The sequence below is a fragment of the Ambystoma mexicanum genome, chromosome 9, assembly GCF_040938575.1.
Source record: "Ambystoma mexicanum isolate Mex_15411 chromosome 9, UKY_AmexF1_1, whole genome shotgun sequence".
In the NCBI taxonomy this organism is placed as follows: Eukaryota; Metazoa; Chordata; class Amphibia; order Caudata; family Ambystomatidae; genus Ambystoma; species Ambystoma mexicanum.
In genome coordinates, this window is record NC_090931.1 from 185,851,070 (window position 1) to 185,876,205 (window position 25,136).

Here is a 25,136-nt window from a genome sequence, read left to right on the forward strand (position 1 = left end):
AGAGTTAATGGTTTGGCTTCAATGCTTGGTGGCAGCTCTTCTATATTATAGTTGGGTGCAACAAGCTGTTCCCCGGAGGTGCCCCTAGAGGGACCCCCCCACCACCACATACAGGCTCACACATAAATCGCCACTTTGCCAGTTGGGAAAGGGCTTCCCATATATTATAATTACGGCCCCTAGAGGGCAGGAAGGCGGCCAAAGAACAATATGGCCAAAGGCTCTTGTGGCACAGCCACCTCAGAATGCTACCTACACTTAGTAGCCATTTGCAGCAATTGCAAATGTGCCAGAGTAAAGGGTTTAAAACACGTCATAAAAATATTTGCTGAAACCAGCCCATCCTGGAGACATCTTGGTAACCCAAAAGATGCAAAAGAAAAAGAGAAGGATACAAAGCATCATAACCACAATTCACTTTAGGGCAAAGGTCTTCAAACTGTGGGCCGCGAGAGACCAGCATGAAAATAAAAATAAAACTTTTTTTAATTTTTTTATTTTTTAGAGTGAAGGAAATGGGCAGGGGCGGCTCACATGGTCAGACTGGACCATAAAACTGTCTCAGGCACCAATGAAAAAGTGGCCCACAGTTGCAAATGGATATTCATTCCTTTAGTCACAGACTGTTTGAATAGTACCCAAGGTGGCATTTTCTTTTAAAATGTAAAGAATATTTATTCAGCAACAATGGTCAAAACTACTAGCTGCATAGTGAAGTAACTGGCCCACATTGGCCAGAAAACTGGCCCATTTTGACTGGCCTACACTAGCATTTTGCATTTTCGGTACGGCATTGCCCTATAGGCTAGTCCGAGCCTTGCAGCTTTTCCATAATGGGTGAGGAGGAGTCTACCCAGTGGCCCCCTCAGCCATTATGGAGGAACCGAGGAGCCAGCCCCGTGAAACACTGAGCACTCCCTCAGCTGCTTTTTCCAGCTAAGGGAGAGCTCCAGGGCTGGCTGAACTGTCAAAGGGAAACACTGTTCAGTTCCCCAGCCGCACATGCTCACTGAGCCATGCAAGGCTGGGAGCATTTTGCTTCGCCAGCCTTTCATAGCTCCTTGGAAACGCTGGCTGAGTCACTGCATGTCTGTATGTACGAGTGGGAGCTCCTGCACCTCCTCACACATTTGGACAGAGCAACCCGGAGCGGGGCATTTTAGCACCCACACGCAGACCCCTGCAGAAGGTACGTTTATATTTATTTATTTTTTAATATGTGTACGAATGCATGTATGCTTGTGTTATGAGTGAATGTATGGTGATGGGTGCTTGTATGAATGATTGCTGTGTGAATGTGTGTGTGCGCGTTTGTTTTGGTCCGTTGAGCTGATTTTGGCGAGTGGGGTGGGGGGGGTGTTGGTTGGGGGGGGTGGAGGGGGAGGAGGGTTGTACAACAAAAGCATTTTTAAAAAATGCCTTTGTTGCACAATCCCCTACCCACCTGTCAAAATCAGTCCTCCTGAGGCGCCGTGGGGCCCAGGGTATAGGAATGGTATTTTTTTTTTTACTGGATATCCATCATAGATGTCCAGTCAAAAATACCATGCTTCCCACTTTGCCATCCAGCTCAATTGCAAACTGGCTTTTTACCCATTTTGTTTTTTAAGTATGCCCAGGGACTGTGGTGGGAGAAGGATGGGTGGGAGCAGATAGTGGTGGGAGCAGGGTGGGGAGAGCCCAGGGTCTGTGATGGGGTGGGGAGAGCCCAGGGACTGGGTAGGTGTGGGATGAGGGATGAGAGAGCCCAGCGACTGTGATGGGAGCAGGTGGTGGAGTCCAGGAACTATACTGGGAGTAGAGTGAGGTGACTGAGCGCAATAGTTCATAGCCATTTGTACATACTGTCCATTTGCCATTTTTGGGGGGCACGGCCTGCTCAAGTTTTGCTTAGGGGGAGTCTAAGCCCAAAAGAGTTTGAAGACCACTGCTTTAGGGTGATGTGTGTAGTTGTAAAAATACCCGAAAACCATAAAGAGACATAGGGCATCATTGCAAGTGTGCCGCTCTGGTAAAAAAGCCAGCAAAAATGCTGGCATTACCAGATTCTGAATTTTTGCCGGACTGGCACACTGAGTTTTCCAGTAGAGGCAGTGAACTACCAGCAGGCCCACCAGGAGTTTAGTCCCCTACCGGCAAAGAATTGCCCCAATCACCAGCACCGGTACTATTCGTGTCAGTGATTGCAGCAAACCCATTCCATGGAGTCCTATGGGACTGCATGGAATGGACCTTACCGCTGTTGACGGCATTACAGGTGGGTTACCGGCAAACCCGTAATGACTCTCATAGTAGTACCTTCTTCCTTTCCATGGCGGCATGTCGCAGATCAGGAGCGGACACGCGGGGGACAAAAGTGTTCCCAGCGCTTCCGCTCCAGAACCAAAACTAAAAAGAAGTTAAGTGGGTTGGGGGGGAATCTGTTGATGGGGTCGGAGGGTGTCGGAAGCACCTACCTCGTTCCCAGGCGGGAAAGGATGGCGGTCTCCAGCCCTAATGAGGCTCAGGGCGGTGGGATTACCATCTGTTAACCCCCCCCTCGTTCTGATCCTCCTCATTGGCTGTGAGGCTACCTTCCCCCCCTACCGGGTACTAATAACCTTTAATGTGCAAAACGTCATTCACTGAATATTAGGAAGGATTTTCAGATCCAGCCCTGTGAGATGATCGAGAGGCCAACCTAGCTGGTGAGCAAGGACACTTGGTCTAGCCGAACGCTCAGGAATAACGTAGGCCCACTTCCGGAGATCAGGGTATGGTATGGTGTGGTGTAACACAGCCAGCCAGCCAAGCAAGCAAGCAATGAAGCATTACACAGAAGTATAATCGTATACTATTTATTAGGCCTTAAAACACATGCATGTAAAACAACAAGTTACTCTTACCTGGTAACGTTCTTTCGATGGAATGGTCCGACGACGTATTACATATCTATGACAGTAATCACCACAGCTGTGCTGCTTCGGAAAATCTTTCGGCGTCTGCGTCCTGTGTCGATGACGTCGATACGCTGTCCTCGAGGAGCTTCTCTGACGGCCGACGTCACCAGTTGTTATAAGTAGGACGCACGACGCCCGTAGCCTCAGTTGTAGTTTTTTCCCAGAACGTGTGGCACCAATTGTCTGCCATTATGACCAGAGAAAGCCTTGCGGAAACGTAAGCTGCAATTGCATAAGAAATTCTGTAGCGGGGAAGGCAGGGAGGGAGCGATAAGGAATATGTCGTCGGACCATCCTATCGAAAGAACGTTACCAGGTAAGAGAGTAACTTGTTCTTCGAGGGGATTGGGTCCGCCGACGTATTCCATATCTATGACAGACTCCCAAAGCAGTATCAACGCAAGGAGGTGGGAAAATAATTTAGAATATACAAATTTAGAATGCCCAATCAAATTGCAGAGTAAAGGACAGCCTTTCCAAAGGCCAGATCCTGCCCATGGATAGAATCAAGGGAGTAATGACGTACCAAAGTATGGACCGAAGCCCAGGTGGCTGCATCACAGATGTTATGAATAGGAACACCCCTCTGCAGGGCAGTAGAGGCAGCCATATCCCTAGTGGAATGGGCCCGTTAACCAACCGGAGGGTCCTTACCCGCCAAGCGGTAACATTCAGAAATTGCCAAGATTATCCATTGAGACAAAGTTTGCTTAGTGACGGCTTGTCCCAAACGCCTTCCAGCGTAACCAATAAAGAGTTGATCGTCCACTCTGACCCGGGACATGCGTGAAATGTAAAAGCTTAAAGCTCTCCTAGGATCCAGCCTATGGAGCCTCTCCTCTTCCTTACCAGGATGTGGAGGAGGATAAAATGCCGGAAGAAAAAACTTCAGGCTTAAATGAAATTCTGACACCACCTTCGGAAGAAAGGAAGGACGAACTCTAAGGACAACCCTGTCCTTATGAAACACAGTGAAGGGTGGCTTAACCGAAAGTGCCTGTAACTCACTCTGCGAGCGGAAGTGACCGCAACTAAAAACACAGTTTTAAGGGTTAACAGTCTCAAAGGACAAGAATGCAAAGGCTCAAATGGAGCACCTATTAGAAACTTGAGAACAAGGTTCAGATCCCAACCTGGCACCTGGAAAGGTGACGGAGGGAGCACATTAGTGAGCCCTTTCAAAAACTGAGAAATGAAAGGGCTTTTAAAATAAGAACACTCCTCAGACGAGCGCTTAAATATAGACAGCGCCGCCAGGTAACCGTTAATGATACCCACTTGCAGGCCCCTGTGGGCCAAAGAAAGCAAAAAAGACAGAACCATAGGAATGTCACATGAAAAAGGATCCACATTCTTAACCCTGCACCAGTCGCAGAACTTTCGCCAACGGCAACAGTACAGTGACTTTGTTGCCGGCTGTCTGGCCGAAAGCAACACCTCCATCACGTCTTCAGGGAGGTCCCAATCCTTATACATACTTCAACCTTTCAGAAGCCAAGCGTGAAGGTTGAGAGACCTGACCTCTGGATGGAGAACCTGACCACCCTCCCGTGAGAGCAGATGGTCTCGGTAGGGAAGACGACGTGGAGGGCAGATGGACAAGTCGAGAAGGTCCGGGTACCACGTCCTCCTGGTCCATGCCGGAGCAATGAGGATCATCCGGGAACCGAACCTCCGTAACCTCTGCAGCACTTGCGGGATGACGGGGACTGGAGGAAACGCGTACAGCAGTGGGAAGGACCACTCCACCACGACCACGTCTCCTAAGGCTCCTCTTGGAGGAAATTCCCGCGAGCAGAAACTTCGCACTTCCGGTTGACACTGGAGGCGAAGAGATCCACTTGAGGGGTCCCCCAGAGGGCGAAGATCTCCAGGAGAATCTCCTGAGCCAGCTCCCACTCGGGAGAGATCACGCTCTGCCTGCTCAGAGCGTCCGCCGTCTCGTTTTAGTCTCCAGCCAGATGAACTGCCGAGATCGAAATTTCCTGCTGGATGGCCCAGAACCAAAGCTGCATCGCCTACCTGCACAGAGGAAGTGACCCTGCCCCCCCCCCTTTTGTTGAGGTAGTGCATGGCCACTGTGTTGTCCGTCAGAATTAGGACGTTCTTTCCTCGCACAGTCGGCAGAAAAGCCTTCAGGGCTAGCCTGATGGCCCTCAGCTCCAACAGATTGATATGGAGTCTGAACTCCGACGGAGAACAACGACCGCTGACTCAGCTCGTTGGCATGAGCTCCCCATCCTATGAGGGATGCGGCCGTCACTATCGTCACCTCCAGCCAGGGCAGCCAAAATGGAGCCCCCCTCATCAGATTGCCTTTGTCAGCCCACCACAGAAGGTCCTGGGCAACCGAGGGCGGCACCTGAACGGAGTCCGACATCTTGCCGGAGGACTGAGACCACTGGAGCTTGAGAGCCCACGGCAGACATCTCATCCGCAACCTGGCCTCTGGCACCAGAAGAATGCAGGATGCCATGAGGTCGAGCAACCTCAAGAACTCGAACGCCGGGAGACTCTGGGCATGTCGAAACTTGTGTACCATCTGCTGAATGTGAAGAGCCCTCACCTGGGGAGGATAACACTGCCCCGGGGAAGTGTAGAGCACTGCTCCGATGTACTGGAGCCGCTGAGTTGGCGTAAAGTGGGACTTCTTTAAATTGAGTGAGAAGCCCAGCCTGTGGAGGGAGTGGCAGGTGACGGACAGATGAACCAGGACTTGCTCGGAAGAGCGCGCCCTGATCAACCAATCGTCCAGGTAGGGGTAGACGTGAATCCCCCCTTGCCCGAGATGCGCTGCCACCACCACCATGAGCTTGGTGAAAACCCTCGGGCGGAGGTCAATCTGAACGGCAGGACCCGAAACAAAGTGCGAGTCACCAACCGCAAACCTCAGGTACTTCTTGTGCTTGGGATGGATCGGCACATGAAAATAAGTGTCCTTGAAGTCGAAAGACACCAACCAGTCCTGAAGTTGAAGGGCCTGGAGGACTTGAGAGAGAGAAACCATCGTGAACTTGTCCTTCCTGAGGAGTTTGTTCAAACCGCGCAGGTCCATGATGGTTCTCAATCCCCCGTCTTTCTTCGAAATCAAAAAATAAGGGGAATACCATCCCTTGTTCCTCTCCGCTACAGGCACCAGTTCTATGGCGCCTTTCTCCAGCAGGGATTGAATTTCCTGCGCAAGGAGCGGATCCGGACTCTTCAAAGAGAGATTCCCTGGGGGATTGTCATAAGGCCTCTGCCGGTAAGGAAGATAGTAGCCGTGGGCTATGATCTCCAGAACCCACACATCTGAAGTAATGGCACGCCATTCTACACGATGCTGCGCCAGCCTTCCCCCAACCAGTGAAACGTGGGCCTCATGACTGAGTGGTAGCGGCTGCGGGGTTGCCTGAGGGCAACGAGGCAACTGCTTGCGCGGCCTTGGCACCTCGAGTACCTTGTTTTCCACCTCTGGCACTCCTACGGTTGCCCCTTTGACTTGCAGCCCCTCTCGCTTTACTAAAGGATGAGTAATAATGAAAGGAACCTCCCCTCCATTGCTGTCCCCTACGAGGAAAAGGCGGATGTTGGCAGACTGCAGCGCCCAACGATTTCGCTGCAGCTTTGGAGGTCTGCAACCTCTCAAGGCTCTTGTCAGCCTTGCTGCCAAAAAGATGTACACCATCAAAGGGCATGTTGAGGAGCCTGGCTTGCACATCAGGAGCAAACCCTGACTTCCTCAACCACGCAAACCTGCGTATTACGGTGTTTGCCGCCATGGACTGGCTGACCGTCTGCCATGTACAAACCCGACTGAACGGACTCACACATGGCATCCTTGCCATCCTGAATAATAACAAGAAAACCATCCCGTTCGTCGTCTTCGGGAATATGTTCAGCCGCTAAGGAAATACAGTTCCACAGAGTGTGCGTGAAACAAGACAAGGCACATACGGAGGTGGCTGTCTGAAGCGCCATACCCCCTGAAGAAAACACTTTCTTCGCCCAACCATCAAAACGGTTGTCATCCCTATCAGGAGGGATGGTAGAATACGACGCCTGCTTTGCTGGGGCCGTAGCCGCCTGCACCACCAAACTCTCCAGAGTGGGGTGTGTGGTCAAGTAGCAGGGGTCGCTACTGGCCGGACGGTATTTTCGCGGCAAAGACTTTCTCACTGCCGGGAGACTCTCCGGGGCAGTCCAAGCCGCTGCCACCCTTCTTTCCAGAGCCATATGGAATGGCAGTACCGGGTCAGTGGGTGGACCTTGGTCGAGGATATCTGTAAGATCATCCTGCACAAAAATCAACTGGGGGCGCCGACCACCCCAAGTAGTCTGTGACCCTCGACATAAGGCACCGGTACGATGACTCGGCATGGGTGCCAGGCTCAGGCCTACAGAACTCCACCTCCGGAGAGGTGTCCAGACCACTGGCGTCATGCAGTGACTGATGCAGGTCCTCAATCTGGCTATGACCAGAAAGAATCTCATCTGGTACCGTGCGAGGAACCAACCCATCTTCAGAACCCTCTTCCACCTCGGAAATATAATTTGTAGGCTGGAAAGTGGGCATTGAATAAGGGAGAAAGACATGTTTTGCCTTTGACAGAGCCTTTCTAGGGGGGTTGCCCCATGCTATGGGGTACCTCCGACACCCCAGCCTCGAAAAAGGCGTCGACCCCCTCGCGCAATAGGCATCGAGCGTGGCGCCGACTGCATCGACACAGGCCTCGCGGCCGGAGCCCCGAGCGTGTCTCTCGACAGCCTAGGTGTCAATGACTTCCTCGGAAGCGGGGCATTGAGAGAGTCTGTCCACGACCTCAGCGCCACAGGCATCGACGTCTTCTTTGAAGACTTCATAGGTTCACGTGGTCTCGAGGGCGTCAAGGACCGGGACCTGGAACGGGCATGACTAGAACGATTCCCCTTGTCCGAACGGGACCGAGCCCTAAGGCGTACGAGCGGTGTCTCTAGTACGATCACGGCCGACCCCTCTGAGGCACGGACGGACTGGAGCCCTGCGATTCAAGAATCGCCAACATTTTCTTCCCGAAGGAAGCCCATCCCTCCGGAGAGGAACGCTTGGTGGGATAAGAAACCCGCCGACGGGCGGAGTTCTCGGAAAAGGACGGGGAAGGCGTCCAATGACAGTGCTTCCGGGAGTGCCTCCAAGAGGCAGAGGAGTGGCGGGACCCACTCCGGGACCGAGACCCCCTAGACTTACGACTGCAATGCGGAGAGTCGCCCCTCGAATCGTCCGTCGAAAGCCCAGTGGACCTCGCCTTCCGGGGCTTGGACACCTTACCGACCGACAGCTTCTTGTTGCGTTCCCGTAAGGCCTTGAACGTAAGCGACTGGCAGTCGACACAATCATCAGTGTCGTGGGCCTCCTCGAGGCACCAGAGGCAGGCGTCGTGCGAGTCCGTCACCGACATCTTGGACCCACACTTCTTGAAGCCCGGACGCGGGGTGGAAGAAAAGGAAGACTTCCCGATAACAACTCCACAAAACGAACAGGCTTGAAGAACCGAAAGAACAGAAACTCCAAAGAGTCGAGGCGCGCCGAGATCTCCGAAGCTAACACGCTCGCGGAAAAAACGGAACTGAGGCTAAGGCGTCGTGCATCCTACTTATAACATATGGTGACGTCGGCCGTCGGAGGTGGTCCTGGAGGACGGCGTATCGACATCGACGCAGAAAGATTTTCCGAAGCAGCACAGCTGTGGTGATTACGGTGATAGATTTGGAATACGTCGGAGGACCCAATCCCCTCGAACTCAAGTATGCTAAACCCTACAAAACACTCCAATCTACGCACAAAATATATATCTTTTTGTTTTTTCCACAGAAAGAACTTTAGTTAAGAGACAGTTAAGGTGATAAGATTTCACGCACCAAAACCCTTGTAATTCAGTGAATGGGGAAAGTGATGATTATCTTGGGGGGTGGGACACAAATTCCCTCGATTCGTCACAAAATATACATATGGATTAAGTTAGTTACTTACCTGTAACTCCGGTTGTCCAGCATTGGTATCTTTCATAGATTCAGATGCTGTAAATATTCCCCGTTGTCAGGCTGGGAATCCTCGTAAACAGCAGTTTAAACTTACACTGAAACTATCAGACACTTTTGCGCTCTATGAGTCATACTGCCCACAGCCAATAGGAACATCCCCCTTAACTCTTCCCCCCGTCGACCATCTTCAAATTAGGCAAGCCACGCGAGTGGCAGTAAGCCAAAAGATGAGCCATGCGGAGTAGGTCGGAGGGCCGCATGTGAATCTATGAAAGATACCAATGCTGGAGAACCGGAGTTACAAGTAACTAACATTCCTTTTCCAGCAATGGTTCTTTCATAGAGTCACATGCTGTGAATAGATTACAAAGCAGTATTAATAAACACTACATAAAGGCGGAGGCACGCTCCCAGCACAACCTACCACTTGAGACTTACGAACCTCAAGCAAAGAGGCGCCTCAGAACTGACAGGCCAACTCTAGATTCCTCTGCTGAATCTCTGTAGACACAGTAGAACTTGGTGAATGTATGCACCGATCTCCATGAGAGGAAGGCAGCAACCACTCTGGTGGAGGGAACCCAAGGCCTGCCCAGGAGGGGCCTGCCCGCCTTTTGGTGGCAGAAGGAAATGCAGGCTGCAATTCACCTTGAAATGGAAGGCTTCGACAAAGCCTTCCATGGGCCAGTGGGCCCAAAAGACAGAAGCAATTGGTCCATGAGACAGAGTAAAGTACGGGCCACATAGTATGTAATGCCCGGTCAGCTGGAGACATTGGCGTGCCGAAAAAAAAAGGTAAACCTACTGGTTGAATCATATTGGAGGACCGCACCTTAGGCATAATTGTTGGGTTAGAAGGAAGAATAGCCTTCTCCTTGTGAAATTTCAAATAAGGAGGTTTGCAAGAAAATGCTTGGATTTCACCTATCTATTTGGCCGATATTATGGGTCAAGCCTGCCCGAGCCAAGGATAAGGCAAATTGTCTTGTGGCCGGACGGCATGAGGCCTCAACTGCTGGCTCCTGCACCACACGTGAAGCATTTCCACTTGCTCGTGTAACACTTCAAAGTGGACTGAGCCCTAGCCCGGGCCAGGACCTCTTGGCAGCGTTGTCCAACTCTAAGAACACAGGAGTCAGGCCGTCAGAGTGAGGCCTGGTCGTGGTGCAGCACTGCCCCTTGGTTCATGATAGGAGCCTGTTGTGGGTTCAGCTTGAGAGGAAGAGCGGACGAGATGGCGAGGAGGCCAGAGTACAGGGCCAATAATATTAGTTTACACTGATATAGTCTGAAAATGTGGATGACCCGCTGCACCAGGGGGGAATTGGAGGAAATGCATACAGGAACTTCCACTCCCATGGAAACTCGTGGCAAGAGCGCAACTCCCTGCTGAGGGAATCCGCTAGGGTATTCTGAATCCCTGGTAGGTGGAGGAAAATGAGGAACATTTGGTGTTGCAACACCCAGTGTCAGAGGGCCTGAGCTTCCTTGGATAGCTGTGGGGACCTGGTTCCCCTTGCTTACAGACAAAGCACTGATGTCATATTGTCGGTGTAGACTCGTACCACCTGCCCCGCTAGTAGGTGTAAGGAACCTATGGTGGCAACAGCAGAAAGTGAAAACAGTTCAAGGGTGTTTAATAAACTGTAACAAATGGGTCAGATACACACGAAATCTAAACCTAAATCCAAGCTGGGAGCAAATACTACCATCAAATAATAAGGCGGTGTTGTGTATGCGTTATGTATTGTTGCTCTGTGCAATGTGCCAATGTAAGGGGAGGAGATGTGTTGTGTCTGGCTTAGCTTGGTAGTGGGGATGCAGAAGGAATGTGGTGATGTCATGTGGAGTTTTTGTGTCTGAGTGTCGGAATGCTTGAGGGAAGGTTCGATGTTGGGCAGGTAGTCAGCCTGAAGCCTGGGTGATGGGCTGCCAGTGTTTATCCTATTAATGTAACTTACTTAAGGACTATGTAACTGCTTGTGAAGGTGTCCTGAGAAGCTGTAATAAACTTAGCATGTCAACCTAGGAAGGCTGGGAGCTGCTTCGTAACAGGCGACCGTAGTGGCGTCTTGTCAAATAAAAGAGCCTATACTAAAAACAAAACTATTGCCATTCCTTACAGCCAATTTCAAAAAGAGTAAGATGAAGTTCACAAGAAAAGAAAGAAGTGTTCACAAATGATAAGTCAGGATGTTATAGCCAGGGGTCTCCCTTCCACATGTTTTTAACACGGGACAAGGCAGGACCTTTGCGCACAGCACACTCCTGGGCCTCGCCAACAAGTGGTTGCAGCTCCTTTCAACGATATCAGAACCTTCTGGGGCCAAGTCTCTTTCCGGCAAAGTCTCTTGCCTTAGAAGTCCTGTTGAACCATAAACAATATACAAAAAGTTCCTTTGGTAATCGTTCACATTGGGCGATTGCGCTTCGCTGCTTGGATCACCTTCTGCCGGGCTATGACCATGGGGGAAGAGGTTTGAAAGGAAAGGGGAAACCGTGTCTCACCATCGGGTGCCCCTACCTTACTTCCCGTGCCCCTCATCCAGGTTATTCCCTCCCACTGGTCCACCCCCAGGAACTGGACCCAACAGCGATGGCCATGTCCTGGCCACTTGGATGACAAATCACTGGGGGGTCAGTAAGTGAGACACTCTCTGCTTTCTCACATAGGGCCCAGAAAATCGCCTGCAACTCCAGCAGGTTGATGTGCAGGCCCTTCTCTTCTGCGGACCAGAGGTCTCATGTTTTGGTCCAGACAGTGGGCGCACCAACCTTTCAGTGAGGCATCCGTCGTGACGGTGGGCTGATTGTCTGGCAGCCTGAACGGGGCACCCTTCACCAGATGTTCCCTCACTGACCACCAGCGAAGGCCCTGCCTGAAGGCTTTCGTCAGAGTGACGCGATCGTCCCAGGACCCTGACGCCTATATCCATCAAGTGTCCAGGAATTCATGAACCAGCCGCAAGCGCCGCCTGCAGTGAGTGATCTGAGGAATGCACAAAGACATCATCCCCGGTAGTGAATTTTAATTGTGGACTGGGGTCATCTGGACACTGCTGAGGTAATGCACCTTTGCAAGAAGCACCACCACCATCTCATCCGAGGGCGTGGCAGGTCTCAGTTTCGAGCTTCGCTCCTAAGTGGAGTGACTGTCTTCATAGCACTAGACACGACTTTGGGAATGTGATGGACAATCGGAGCGGTTCTAGACACTGGATGGTGGACTCCGTGATGTCTTCTGCCAGTGGGTAGGAAGGGGCTCTCACCAAACAGTTGTCCAAGTACAGGGATATATGTGAATGCCCCTCCGCTGCACGTGAGCCACCACTGGTGCGAGGCACTTGGTAAACACCCATGGAGCTGAACGAAGGCTGAACGGTAGGGTCTTGAATTGGTAGTGCACTCCTGCTGCTACGAAGCGTAGGTAGTGCTGGTGTGAGCGACAATATGGATGTGAATATAAGCATCCTCGAGTTCAAGGGACACCAGGAAGTCTCCTTGTTGCAGCTGGCAAAGAACCTGCTGCAGCTTCACCATACGGAAGGTCTGTACCTTTAGGAATTTGTTGAGCACCCTGAGACCTCATATGGGTCTTCAACCCCCTCACACTTGTTGTGCAGTGCCTTGTTTGTTACCAGGAAGTAGCGGGAGTACACTCCTGTAGCCAATTTGTCCTTCTCCACTGCCCCTTTCACTAGTAATGCCTGCACTTGTAGCAGGAGGTGTCACAACAACTTCTACGGCTTGTGTGCGGGTGGAATGTCCAGTTGAAAGTGTATGAACTCCAGCGAGGGGCCCTGCTGAAGAAGGGATAGCACCCATTTGCCGAATGTGATGGTTCTCCATTCCTTCACATATCTCGACAGCCGTCCTCCCACCGGGATGCTGAAGTGGGGCGATTGGGCCCTGGGATGGTCATGGTTGCTTGCTGGACTGGCCCCTGGATTGGGAGGAGCCACAGAAGCGGTGAGAACCTCTGTAGGACTGGGACTTCTTCCTGTATTGCTCCCGAGCAGTATGGTCACTTGTATGAGGCGAGGAAGACAACAGGTACGTGGAACGGTTGTCCCATGAAGTTCTACTGTAACATCCTTTTCCGGAGCAAAAGGACCGGCGCCTTTGCTGCAGCATGCCCATGGAGTGAGCGGTCTCAGTGTCCATCTTGATAGAGAGCAAGTCCCTGTTAACCTTTTTTCCAAACAGGTCTACGCTGTCCAAAGGCATGTCGACGACTCTGGATTGGACATGGGGCCGAAAATCGGAGGCCTTGAGCCACCCTTGTCTGTGAAGGACCGCCCCATTACCAAGCTGGCGAAATTCTGTGTTGGCGTTATCCACTGATACTGTGATGACATGGTCGGATGCCAAATTGCCCTCATGGAAAATGTCCATTGCCTCCTGTTTCTTGTCGTCAGGCAGAAACTCTAGGATGGGGCCCAGTTTATACCATAACTCGATCACATCTTGCGAGAATGGCCATTGCGTTAGCAGCCCGAAAGTCGTGGCTGTAGTGGTTATGATTTTCTTGCTGAAGGCATCAAGGAGTTTTCCCTCCTTGCCCTGAGGAACGGAGCAGGAAGACGACTGGTTGGCTGACCTCTTCCTGGCAGCAGCAGAGACAACTGAATCTGGTGGTAGGCCGAGTGCAGAGGCAGGCGGGGGTGCTGTCTGGGGCCCTGTATTTTTCGTCAAAACGTTTTTTACCAGAGCTGTTCACGATGTGCCAAGGCCATCCTGCCAGACAAACTCCAAAAGCGGAATGGACATGACATTTCCTCTGCTGCTCCCTCTGTTGGTACAAGACACCGTCCTTGCGCTGCTCCTCCGCAGAGCCCGAACATCTTGGCTGCTCTGCCCATGATCGCATGTAAAGCCCCCACTTCATCTGGTGGAGTCCCTAATTGGGACCTCATTTGGTTCCCCAATGGCCGGGACAAAATATTTGAACTGCGGTGTTGGACGTGTGCGTTGACGCCACATCATCCAGGTGATCTAGGTCTGTGTCCGTACCCGTTTCTGACAGTTGCCATGGCCATGCCTGGAGATCAACCATTTTAGACAGTGGTGGAATATCATCCTCACTGGATGGTCCAGGGGCATCGGCGAAAGGCCGTCGTGGAGGAACCAGGGTTGGTGCTGGAAGCCTTTGTTGCAATGTAGCCATCAGTGTAGTCAAGGTGGATAAAATGTCAGGTGACCCGTGCCTCGGGAGGAGGCGGCGGCGGCAACGGTGCCGTTGGACGCACCAGAGGCAATTTGTCCCCAGCCAGGGTTGCATGCAAGGGTGGCAATACTGGTAGCCCTAGGAGGCTTGACTTACCACGTGCGAACCAGGCTTCTTCCAGGAGGTGGTATAATGCGTTTCGGGGAAGAGGGAGGTGACATGACAGGTTCCACATCCCGTTCTTCTAGATCTTTAGAGGAAGAGAGGTTTGGCTCCAGTATTATGGTCCCCTCTGGGAGCATCACCACTCCGAGTTCTGGGTATGATGGTTGAGGGAACGCAGCTAGCGCAGACACTGTGATGGGGGGGATGGGGGGGCATTCGAAATTGTTGTCACAGTCGATGCAGTGGTCGTGACCATGCTCAAAAATACCGTTTTTGCTGTTGACTGGTTCATCGACAGAGCCATCGACCGCGGTACCACAGTCGTCGATGTAGTAGTCGAAGTCTTTGTCGACGGGAGCCTGCTTGCTCGTCGTTGTCGACGGGGCACTCGTGGACCGTGTACATGGCTTTGGCGTGGACGCTCTGGAGGCAGAATTGGCTGTCGACGAGGACTTACTGGGGGCCGACTTCGAGGACGATGTGGTACATTTGAACTACGGCGAAGGGTGGCCACCAGACTTTGAAGTGGATTTGCTTGACGGAATTGCCTCCATCGGGGGTTGGGGGGGGAGGCTTTGGTTGCTCTTTTCCTTAGAAGCAGTCTGGGCACGGACCTTAATTGATGACCGGTAGAGAAAGAAATTGAGACTCCCCAAACGTGCAGTAAAGTATCTGAAGATGGCCGACAGGGGATTAAGAGAGAGGTTCCTACTGGCTGTGGGCATGACCCAAAATGACTGTACTAGAGCATAAAAGCAACTGAAAGTTTCAGTTTAAACTGCTCTATGTTACTGAGGATTCCCAGCCTGACTGAAGGGAATATTTACAGCATGTGAATGATCCAATGCTGCGGGGGAGGGAAGGGGCACACACACACACACCTTTACCTCCAACATAGTTAAAAGAAATTCAACAATACAATTCACAAACTTTAACAGTAAAGTCAAAAGAGAACACTATAAAAACATAATATATCACAGCCGCCTTATACTTATGCAGTACTTCCCTAAGTGGTAAGTCAACTATTCAATGTCTCAAGAGTCAGTGTTCAGGTAAGTACCTGGTTGGAGGGCTAGGAAGTCCAACCTTCACCCAAGGGTTCTCGAAGCCAAAAGTTAAGTAATAGGCATGCCTTTTAAAAACACATCTTGCAGAAAACAAATACGATAAATTAGGGGTGCACTCGCAATCCTATCACAATAATGGTTAACCAGGGTAGGTTGGGGGCCAACAGGGAAGGGGGGGGGGAGAGACCATTTGCTAGACCTCTACCAGGAAAGTGCAGTGCTAGAAAGGGGGCTTTGCACCCTTACAATTCGTATGGGATGAGGGGCGGTCTGGGGGGGGGGGGAGCGCAAGGAAACGTTAAGTACACTCTGACCCCTTACTCCATGTTTCTAGGTGATCAGAATCACTGGGCACACTTACTTCATGTGTTGATTCCGTTGATAGGGTTTCAGGGGTCGCAGGTGCAGTTTCTGGAGATGGTGTTGTAACTGAGGCTGGCTATCTCCAATTCTGGGATGACCCAGATTGACTTGCAGCTGGATCAACCAGACACCTCACAACAGCAGCCATAGCCACTCTTATGAGGATAGACCGCCAGAACTCAGCAAATGAAATGCGACAAAGAAACCTCATTAAGGGTTCAACAGGCCAGACTTGTGGTGGCAGCAATAAGCAGGTTCCAGGAAAGGCCTCTTAGCAGTGGAGAGAAGCAGCTGCTGCAGCGATGTTCCTGCCCCGAAAGCTGAGGATCTTCACAGTTGAGTTTCAGCTCAGGAGTGCGACCGTAGGACCAGATATCCTCGTTAGTAGATGGGCAGCCCACAGGATGGTCACAAGACATTTCTGAAGTCCAATAGCAGACTTCTGGTTCAGGGCCCAGGACCACATGAACCCACCGCTCCAAAGGCACCATTAAAGGTCTTCCCAGGTAACAGCAGAGGTAGCAGTAAGCAGTGGCGGTTGGCTCCAGCACTGCTGGTTCACTTCACAACAGTCGCCCGGGTCTTCTTCAGTAAGCTTTTCACCTTTGGACTCTTGAATTCAGTGGGTGACCTCTGGAATGGCTGCAGGGCTCCCCTTATTCAAAGTCCAGGCTAGGGGTTAACCTAGCTCACCAATGGCGAGGATCTGCACCATTCAAACAGGTAAGGGCTGCCCAATCACAGACAGCCACATCCCCTACTTCTGCCCAGCAAGAGATACTTCCTGAAAAGAGTATGCATTGGAAATGGAAAGTTCCAAAATCAGCGATGGAGCATAAAAGGGACAGACTACCCGAGGAATCCAAACCAGATCCCGGGAACTGCATGCTCTTATATGAAGTGCCCGACCCGACAGGGCAAGAAGAGGGCCACATTACAGGACTTAAACCAGAGGGTATGGGCATTTTTAGTATACGGTACTTGAAATGGCATTATGCAGTAAAAAGGGTACTGCACCGAGATGAAGATGAAAAACAAAAAGTTCACTACGACCAGTCTGTCTTAGGCACATCAAAAAGGCATAAAGTATGTTACCCAACAAAAGTGAAAAAGAGATACAAAGTACACCTGTAAGGTGGTGTGTGCTACATTAAAAGTAAGGAACAAGTTACTTACCTGTAACTGTTGTTCTCCAGCATGGGTCTGGCATGGATTCACATGCTCATGAATATTCCCCGTCGTCAGGCTGGGAATCCTCGGTAAAGAAAAATTCTGTTTAGTTTCTGAACTGTCTTTCTCCTAATAACCAATCACTGGTCTCTGGGTGATACTGCCCCCAGCCAATGACTGCCCTCTACCTAAGCCCCTCCTCGGGCAGCCATCCTCAGATTTGGTAGCACGTAAAGTGGCGGCAGGACCAAGTGAAGAACCGCAGAGGGGTAGGAGGGAGGGTTCGCATGTAAATCCATGCCAGACCCATGCTGGAGAACAACAGTTACAGGTAAGTAACTTGTTCCTCCTCCAGCATGGGGTCTGGCATGGATTCACATGTTCATGAATACAAGAATACATAGCAGTATACGCATGCACAACCACGGGAGGTGGCAACAGGCTCAACATTAAGCAATACAACAACTCAACATTAAGCATCTCTTACCTCCTCACCAGGCCCACCTTCAGGCGAACAGGTTGCACAGCACTGCCTGGCCGAATCTGGACTCCTCCCTGGAATCCCGGTCGACGCAGTAGAATCTCGTGAAGGTGTGCGTCGACCTCCACGTAGCAGCCCTGCAGATGTCCAGCAGGGGCACACCAGATAGGAACGCCGTGGTAGCAGCGATCGTTGTGGTCGAATGGGCTCTCGGACGGCCGGGCAACGGTCGGTTTGCTAATCAGTGACAATGCATGATGCAGCCGGAGAGCCATCTGGAAATGGAAGCCTTAGAAAGGGCCTTCCCTTGGTTCACAGGTCCAAAGTTCACAAACAGCTGTGACGTCTTCCGAAAACTCGTCGTGCGGTCCACGTAGAACTTCAGCGCTCTAGCTACATCCAGCGAGTGCAAAGTCCTCTCGGCCGGCGACGAAGGGAAGAAAACGGTTAACACCAAGGGCTCGTTGAGATGGAGGTCCGATGGCACCTTGGGCATAAAGGAGGGGTGCATACTCAGCACCACCCTTGTCTCGTGGAAAGTCAGGTATGGAGGCTTGCAGGAGAGGGCCTGGATCTCTCCCACTCGTGGTGATGGCCACAGGAAATGCTGTTTTCCACGACAGGAACTTCAACGGCACCGAATGCAGGGCTCGAATGGCGGCCCCATAAGCCTGGTCAGCACCACGTTGAGCTCCCACGCCGGGGCCGGAGCCTTCACCGGCAGGAACGATCGGAACAGTCCCTTCATGAACTCCTTCACCAGGCGATGGGACCACAGGGATGAGCACCCCGGAGTTCTGGTATAGCGGGAGATAGCCGCCAGATGGATCATGATGGAGGCATGGGCCAGCGACAATAAGTACGGCAGCACTTGCGGGGCCGTAATCCACACAGGCTTAATCTTCTGTGCCCGGCATCAGACAGAGAACCTCTTCCATTTGGGTCAATAGCACTTGAGAGTTCAGGATGCCCTGGCCTTTGCAAGCACCTCCTTGCAGTCTGCTGGGATATCGTACCCTCCCAACTATTGCTGCAGGAGCCAGGCCTGCAAGTTCAGAGACCCCGGGTCGTGATGGAAGATGGCGCCTCCTTCTCTGGCGAGGAGATCCGCGTCTGTCGGCAGTTTGACTGGGGGGGGCGGACGCTGACAAGTCCAGAAGGTCCGGGAACCAGATTGGTCTCGGCCACGTTGTGCGACGAGGATCATCCTGCACCGGAACCGCTTGAGTGGGTTGATGAGTCGCAGCAGCAACGGCGGGAACGCATACAGAAATAGGCCGTCCCAGGGGAATGAGAAGGCATCACCCATGCTCCCCGGCTGGGGAAACCTGCTGGCGAACCTCTGGCTCTTGGTGTTTGTCGCCGTCGCGAATAGGTCGATCTGGGGATTGCCCCATCGTTGGAATATCCAATCCACTTGATCCTGCTGCAGTTCCCACTTGTGGCACGAGCGCAGCTCCCTGCTGAGTGAGTCGGCGATGGTGTTCTTTATTCCTGCCAGGTGGAAGGGCACCAGAAACAACCCCTATGGGCGACGGCCCAGTGCCGCAGATCCTGGGCCTCCTTGGATAGGGCTGATGGGGATCTGGAACCTCCCTGCTTCCGGATGTAGAACATCGTGGTGGTGTTGTCGGTGAAGATCCTCACCACCTTGCCCTTGAGGGACGGAAGGAATGACCTGAGCTCCAGGACGTTGATGTGTAGCGACCGCTCCTCCGGGAGCCAAAGGCCTCTTGCTTGGAGATCTCCGGTGTGCGCTCCCCATCCCTCCAGGGAGGCATCCGTCGTCAACGTCTCCTGATGTGCCGGGGTCTGGAAGTCCGGACCCGCCGCCACATGCGCGCGGGTGCCCCACCACCGGATCGCTTGGTGGAAGGTCTCGTTGAGCAAGATCCGGTCTTCGAAGCTGCCCGCCGCTCCAACGGGCGTCTAGGAACTCTTGCAGTGGGCGCATCTGCAGCCTGTACAGGCGCACTAGGTAGATGCATGAGGACATCATGCCGAGAAGGGACTTGATGGACCTCACCCTGTCCACGTCCATGGCAAACAGCTGCTGCACCTTGCCCAGGATGGCCTTCGTCCTTTCCTCTGACGGAGAGGCCAATCACGCTTCTGTGTCGAGCTTGGCTCCCAGAAACCGTGCGACCTGCGTTTGAGACAGGTGGGATTTCGAGAAGTTGATGGAAAAACCCAGATCCGTGAGCAGTTGGACGGTCTTTGCTGTGTGCCCGACAGAGTTCTCTTGCCTTTGCTCGGATGAGCCAATAGTCCAGGTAGGGGTAGACGTGGATCCCCTGCAGGCGCAGCCGCGCCACCACTGGTGCTAGGCACTTGGTGAATACCCAGGGCGCTGACTTCAATCCGAAAGGAAGGGCCTTGAACTGGTAGTGCCGCCCTTGGACTACGAATCTGAGAAACTTTCGATGTCCTTTTAGAATGGGGATGTGAAAGTAGGCATCCTCCAAGTCCAGCGACGATAGGAAGTCGCCTTCCTCCAGCTGCCCCAGCACGTGCTGGAGGGTGACCATCTGGAACTTCTGGGCCTTGATGTACTTGTTTAAACGACGCAGGTGCAGGATGGGTCGCCAACCGCCGGTGGTCTTTCTTAGGAGGAAGTATCATGAGTACACTCCGGAGCCCCGGAGCCTCTTTGGGACGAGCTCGATGGCTCCTTTCTTCAGTATCGCCCTTACTTCCAGCAGCAGTTGAGGGACGTGGTTTTCCTTCCTGGCCACGGGTGGAATGTGGGGGCACTTTTTTTTTTTTAGGAACGAGTGTGTGTCCGCGGGCCAGGGCATCCAGCACCCATCGATCGGTGGAGATGGACTCCCACATGCTGACGAACTTCGCCAGCCGGCCTCCCACCGGGGTGCTCAGGTGGGGGCCCGACGCTACGGCTGGTTCAGTCCTGCTTGGCTGCGGCCTTGCCGCCGACGAGATCCTCCGGACCTGCCGCGTCCTCTGTAGGCCTCCTGCGACGAGGAGCGGGCCGCCTGGCGGTACGTCGAGGAGCCGCCGCCGAATCCTTTGGAGGCACCTTGCTTGCATCCGGAGTTCCGAAAGGGTGGCCATCGTTGCTGCAAAACTCCCAAGGCCAGAGCCGTCTCAGTGTCGACCTTGATGGCCTGCAGTGACTCGTCCGCTGTCTTGCCAAACAGGTTGTCCCCATCGAAGGGCATGTCCAAAACTCTGGTTTGCACATCCTGGTGGAAATCGGTCGCCTTGAGCCAACCACGCCGTCGAAGACAAACACTGTTGCCCAACTGGCGGAAAGCGGTGTCAGCAATGTCCATGGTCACCATTATGGCGTGGTCCGGTGCCATCTCGCCTTCCTGCAGGATCTTAAGGGCCTCTGCCCTCTTGTCGTCCGGGAGGAAGTCCAGCAGAGGAGCGATCTTAAACCAAAGCTCCCTGTCGTAGCGTGCCACGATCGCTAGGGCGTTGACCGCTTTAATGGCGTCCAGTTTCTTCCCCTCGCCGTCCGGCGGGGAGGTTGAAGTTGAAGCCGTAGCCCCCGCCGCCTTCTTCTTGGCCGCCACCGAGATGACCGAATCCGGGGTCGGCTGCACCCTAAGGCACAAAGGGACGGAATCCGGGACCCGGTTACTTCTTCCCGTACAGGTCTCTCTTGGCAGTAGTCGTGGACGGGTTCTTCAGGAATGACAGCCCCTCGTCCCAGATGTCGTCAAGTAACGGGACCGAGAGGTCAGTCTTCCTCTTGCCTCACGCCGTTGATAGAGGAAGCCGTCCTTCTGTTCTTCGGGGCAGAGCTCAAAGAGCTCGGATGCCCTGGCGATCATGGCGTGGAAGGAGCCAATTTCGTCGGGCGGGGAGGCCCGAGGAGGTGGTGATGGAAGGCCCATCCCGTCGTCACCACCGTCGCCATCCGTCCCCGTTGTGGCCGTCTCTGTTCCCGTGTCATCCCTAGGATCAGGGGAAGGAGATGAAGGCTGTGAGGGCCGCGAAGGCTGGAAGGGTGTGGGGGTGATCTCTCCTCCGCTTGCTTGGAGGGCTTCCCGACGGGCCAGGCTCCGCTAGATCGTCTGTTGGGGGTAAGGGCATCCTCATCCTCATCTCCGTACATAAGGCCTGGATCGCCATCAAGATGGCTCCCGAGTTGTCCTGTGGCATGGGTACCGGCTGCGACGGGCGCGACGGTTGGGGAGTGGAATCCTCCGCCTCCACGGGAACCTCGGCACCACCGTCGCCCTCTTTGTCTGCCTCGTCGGGATCCCTCCCGTGGGACCAGACCTCCTCGAACTTCTTGTTCAGGATCTTCACGACTCCAGCCAGCACCTCTTCAGAGGCTGTATCTGTGTCCGTGATGGCCGCCGCCCCCCCCCCTTTTCCACCGGGGTTCTCCCGGGGGTCTTATCGATGGGTTGAAAAGAGGATTCCCTCCGCAGTGGCAGGGAAACTCTGGGCCCCGAGGTCGCCTCCACTGGGGTAGCCTCCACAGGCTTTGCCAGGGCCGCCACGACTCCCTCGATAAAGGCCTTAGCCGGGTGAATCAAGGTCTTCACGACTTTAGGCGCGCTTGAGGCCTTCACCTTGGGTGGAGGGTCACCGCCTCGCTCCCCCTCGGCTGTCTCCGTCGGGATCGACTGGGACCTCTCCAGAAGCTTACCCGGGTTCTCCGATTTCCTCTTCCCCGAGCCAGAGCGTTGACTCGTGGTTGATGGCGTCGGTGAAAGTGCGCCCTGCCTGACAGTCGAGGAGCCCGACCGTTCAGCGCTCCCGGTGCCCGCGGAATCGCGGTGCTTTGCCTTTTGTTGGACGCCCGTCGCCAGAGCACCCTCAAAGGACTTAGAAGACTGCTCAAACCTCTTCTTCTCACCTACCGCTGGGCTCTTCCCTTCCAGCCAGTTGGTGAGGGGGATACGCCGATCCCTCATGGTCCGCTCCGACATGTTCTTGTAAAATGCACAGTCCTTCTCCACGTGCGTTTTGTCTTCGTGGACGCAGTAAAAGCTCAAGAGCTAAAGCACAAGGACTCCCAACACTTGAACGTGCGGTAAAAAAACCTGAGGATGGCTGCCGGAAGAGGGGCTTAGGTAGAGGGCAGTCATTGGCTGGGGGCAGTATGATCCAGAGACCAGTGATTGGTTATTAGGAGAAAGACACTTCAGAAACGAAACTGAAGCTAATTTTTTCTTTACCGAGGATTCCAAACCTGACGGGGAATATTCATGAGCATGTGAATCCATGCCAAATCCCATGCTGGAGAACTAAGAAAACAGGAAACATTCCCCCTGCTCATCAGTGTCCCCAAAATAAATTAGCTGAGCAGGTAAGCAAAGCTAAAAATGTTTTACTTACCTCAAAAGTCAGGCAAGGGTTCAAGACAAAACGTTGCCGGGGACTCCATTCAAATCCACGGTGGAAAATGCAAAACAAATGAATCTTCCCCAACACTTACCGTTCATGAAATATAGGTTATTTTAATAACAACCTTTGTATGGACAACCCTTTATCTAAAGTAATAGTGTGGTGCCCTGCATTTACCTCTACCTGAAGCCATCCTAAGGGCCAACCTTGACTACTCAACCACAGACACCACTAGGTTAGCCAAGGAAAGCTTCAATTATTCTAACAGACTAGAAAAGGGCTGACAGAAACCACCCTAACAACGGACTACATTTTCCTAAACTCATTCTCCCCATCACTCCACTCCCTATATACCTTTCATGTGCACATTCCTGCTTTTCTGCTCTTCCTCGTTCAACTCCTTAAGGGCACAGTATGTGGGATTAAAGGTGAGCAGGCGCGGCGACTTGGGTTTGCAGAATGGCTGGCAGAGTTTCAGCAGGGCTGCCCCCAAGTTGAGGAAAAAGGCGTCCGAGGCATACATCTGAAAGAAGATTTCTGGCATCTGATTGGCCCAGATCTTGGTGCGGCCGGCGTTGGCATGGAGACAGTTTCCCAACCAGGACAAGATGCGGTGCTTGGTTTCTGGGGAGAGCTGCAGCAGGTTCTTCAGCATCTGGTAGATCTTCTCATGAAACTGAGACATGAACTTGTGGGAAAGGAGAAAGAAAAATGAAATAAAGTAGCAGTGTGGACTTTCATCATAGTATGACTAACTTCCTAAAATGCTTGTGGCAGCCTAAGGATGCAAAAAATGGCAAAACTTCACATATTAACAATGTTAGATTAATTTGCAAAGAGCAATGTTTTACCGGGAAATCCAGAGCCAAAAACTAAGTTTAATGTAGGCAGAACCAACTCTCGCTCTACAAAATCTTTGATTAGTTTGACCTTTTTTTCCCATTATTGTTTGAAGCCAAATCCCTCTACCTGCTATTGTACATGGAATCTGACATCAGAGCACCTGGTCAGTATACTTCGATGGATGTTACTCAGTAGGCACAGTTATTCTCCAAATTGCTAAGCACACTATGGACCATGCAAGCTTACTTCCTGAACTGCTTACAAAACTTTGAAAAGGCAGACATGGTTAAAGTTTTAATTGCTCAGCAAGCTGTAGCACTTCAGGCATGGTCACTATCTGGGTTGCTCCGGAAGAAATGACTGGCAGTGTTTTACTTTCGGGATTGTTTGGCAAAATGTGGCACAACAAGCACACGGATGCTCTGAATTACTTATGGAGCTGTAATACAGCAGGAACATTACTTTCTAACTTGAGATAAAGCAGACACTTACTTTCTGAGTTGGTTAACATATGTCAACACTACAGTTACTGCTCCTTTATAAAATGATTAGATGCATGAAGTGGATGAACTAGTAAACCGCTCACAAAACCAAGCTCTGGCTTGTTGTGAGGGACTCTCAGTGTGCAGACATACCATCATTTGAAGGACAGAACCACTATATATAGTGAATATACTCTGACCTGCAATATCAAGCTGGCATTCAATTGCTAACATAAGGGTTGTACCATCCGCATTAGGGATGTCCAATATAAAATGCATTCACAATAGTGCTCAGGGTAGAAATCGGACTGCTTTGGTTATGAAAATGTCACAGAATAGTCTTAGAAAATAAAATCTAGTCTCAGTCCTATTCTTGGATATTCTCAATACAAATGCGTCTTTCTTTAAGGTATGTAGCACATATTATATCTACTACCCTTATGGTTCAATTACCTGATGGATGTTGGATTCCTGCACTTTGATTTCCTGTGGGCTGGAACGTGAGGGGCTCAGGAAGTAGCCATGATTCTCTACCACCCCTGGGGTCTTCAGCAGGCAGGAGATACTCAAGATGACCCCTAGAAGGGTCTTTTGGTACATCTGACCATTGGTGGGGTCCTTTGGTTGAATGTACTCCACAAACACCTGAAAGAGAGAAAAAAAACAGTAGCTGTGAATACATATTTAAGTGTTTTGTAGATGGTGGAAAGTCTGGCCTCAAGTTCATTGGATCTTTTGATTGTCTGATCACCAAATTGATTATTTAATCTGCAGTTTGAAGGAGTGTGTCTAAAAAGTAATCAGTTTGGTGGGACTCTGTTCCTCAGACAGGAGTTGGGGGATCCCAAACCAATTTACTAGAGTGTAAAAGCTATGCTTTAGTTCCACAGTCTGCAAAAACTATGAGCACTTAGGATGATTGAAAGGCTGAACAGGTGAATGCATTGTAGAGCCACTCCTAAGCTCACCTTCAAATGGATTGTGTCCTCCCAAGTATTCCTCATGTTTGATATTCCTTTCCAGCTTCAGTTGCTTCAGAAAGGTTTCCCTCGACAGAGGGCGCTGTGCACTGGTGCCATCAACTATGTCCCTCGAGGGCCTCCGTTGGACTGTCAACATCATCATCATCAT

The 25,136-nt window shown here is 52.0% G+C and overlaps 1 protein-coding gene across 4 annotated transcripts in view; it reads right to left on the bottom strand.

The window, feature by feature from the left end:
• Nucleotides 1-25,136, bottom strand: part of UBE4A (ubiquitination factor E4A) — a 915,337-nt gene that overhangs the window by 408,593 nt on the left and 481,608 nt on the right. For all 4 annotated transcript variants that reach the window (XM_069614443.1, XM_069614440.1, XM_069614441.1 and 1 more), the window contains 2 exons: nucleotides 24,459-24,650; nucleotides 23,035-23,368 (listed from right to left, as the gene is read on the bottom strand). In XM_069614443.1, coding sequence (XP_069470544.1) covers nucleotides 23,035-23,368; nucleotides 24,459-24,650 — 526 coding nt within the window. The remainder of the gene's footprint in view (nucleotides 1-23,034; nucleotides 23,369-24,458; nucleotides 24,651-25,136) is intronic.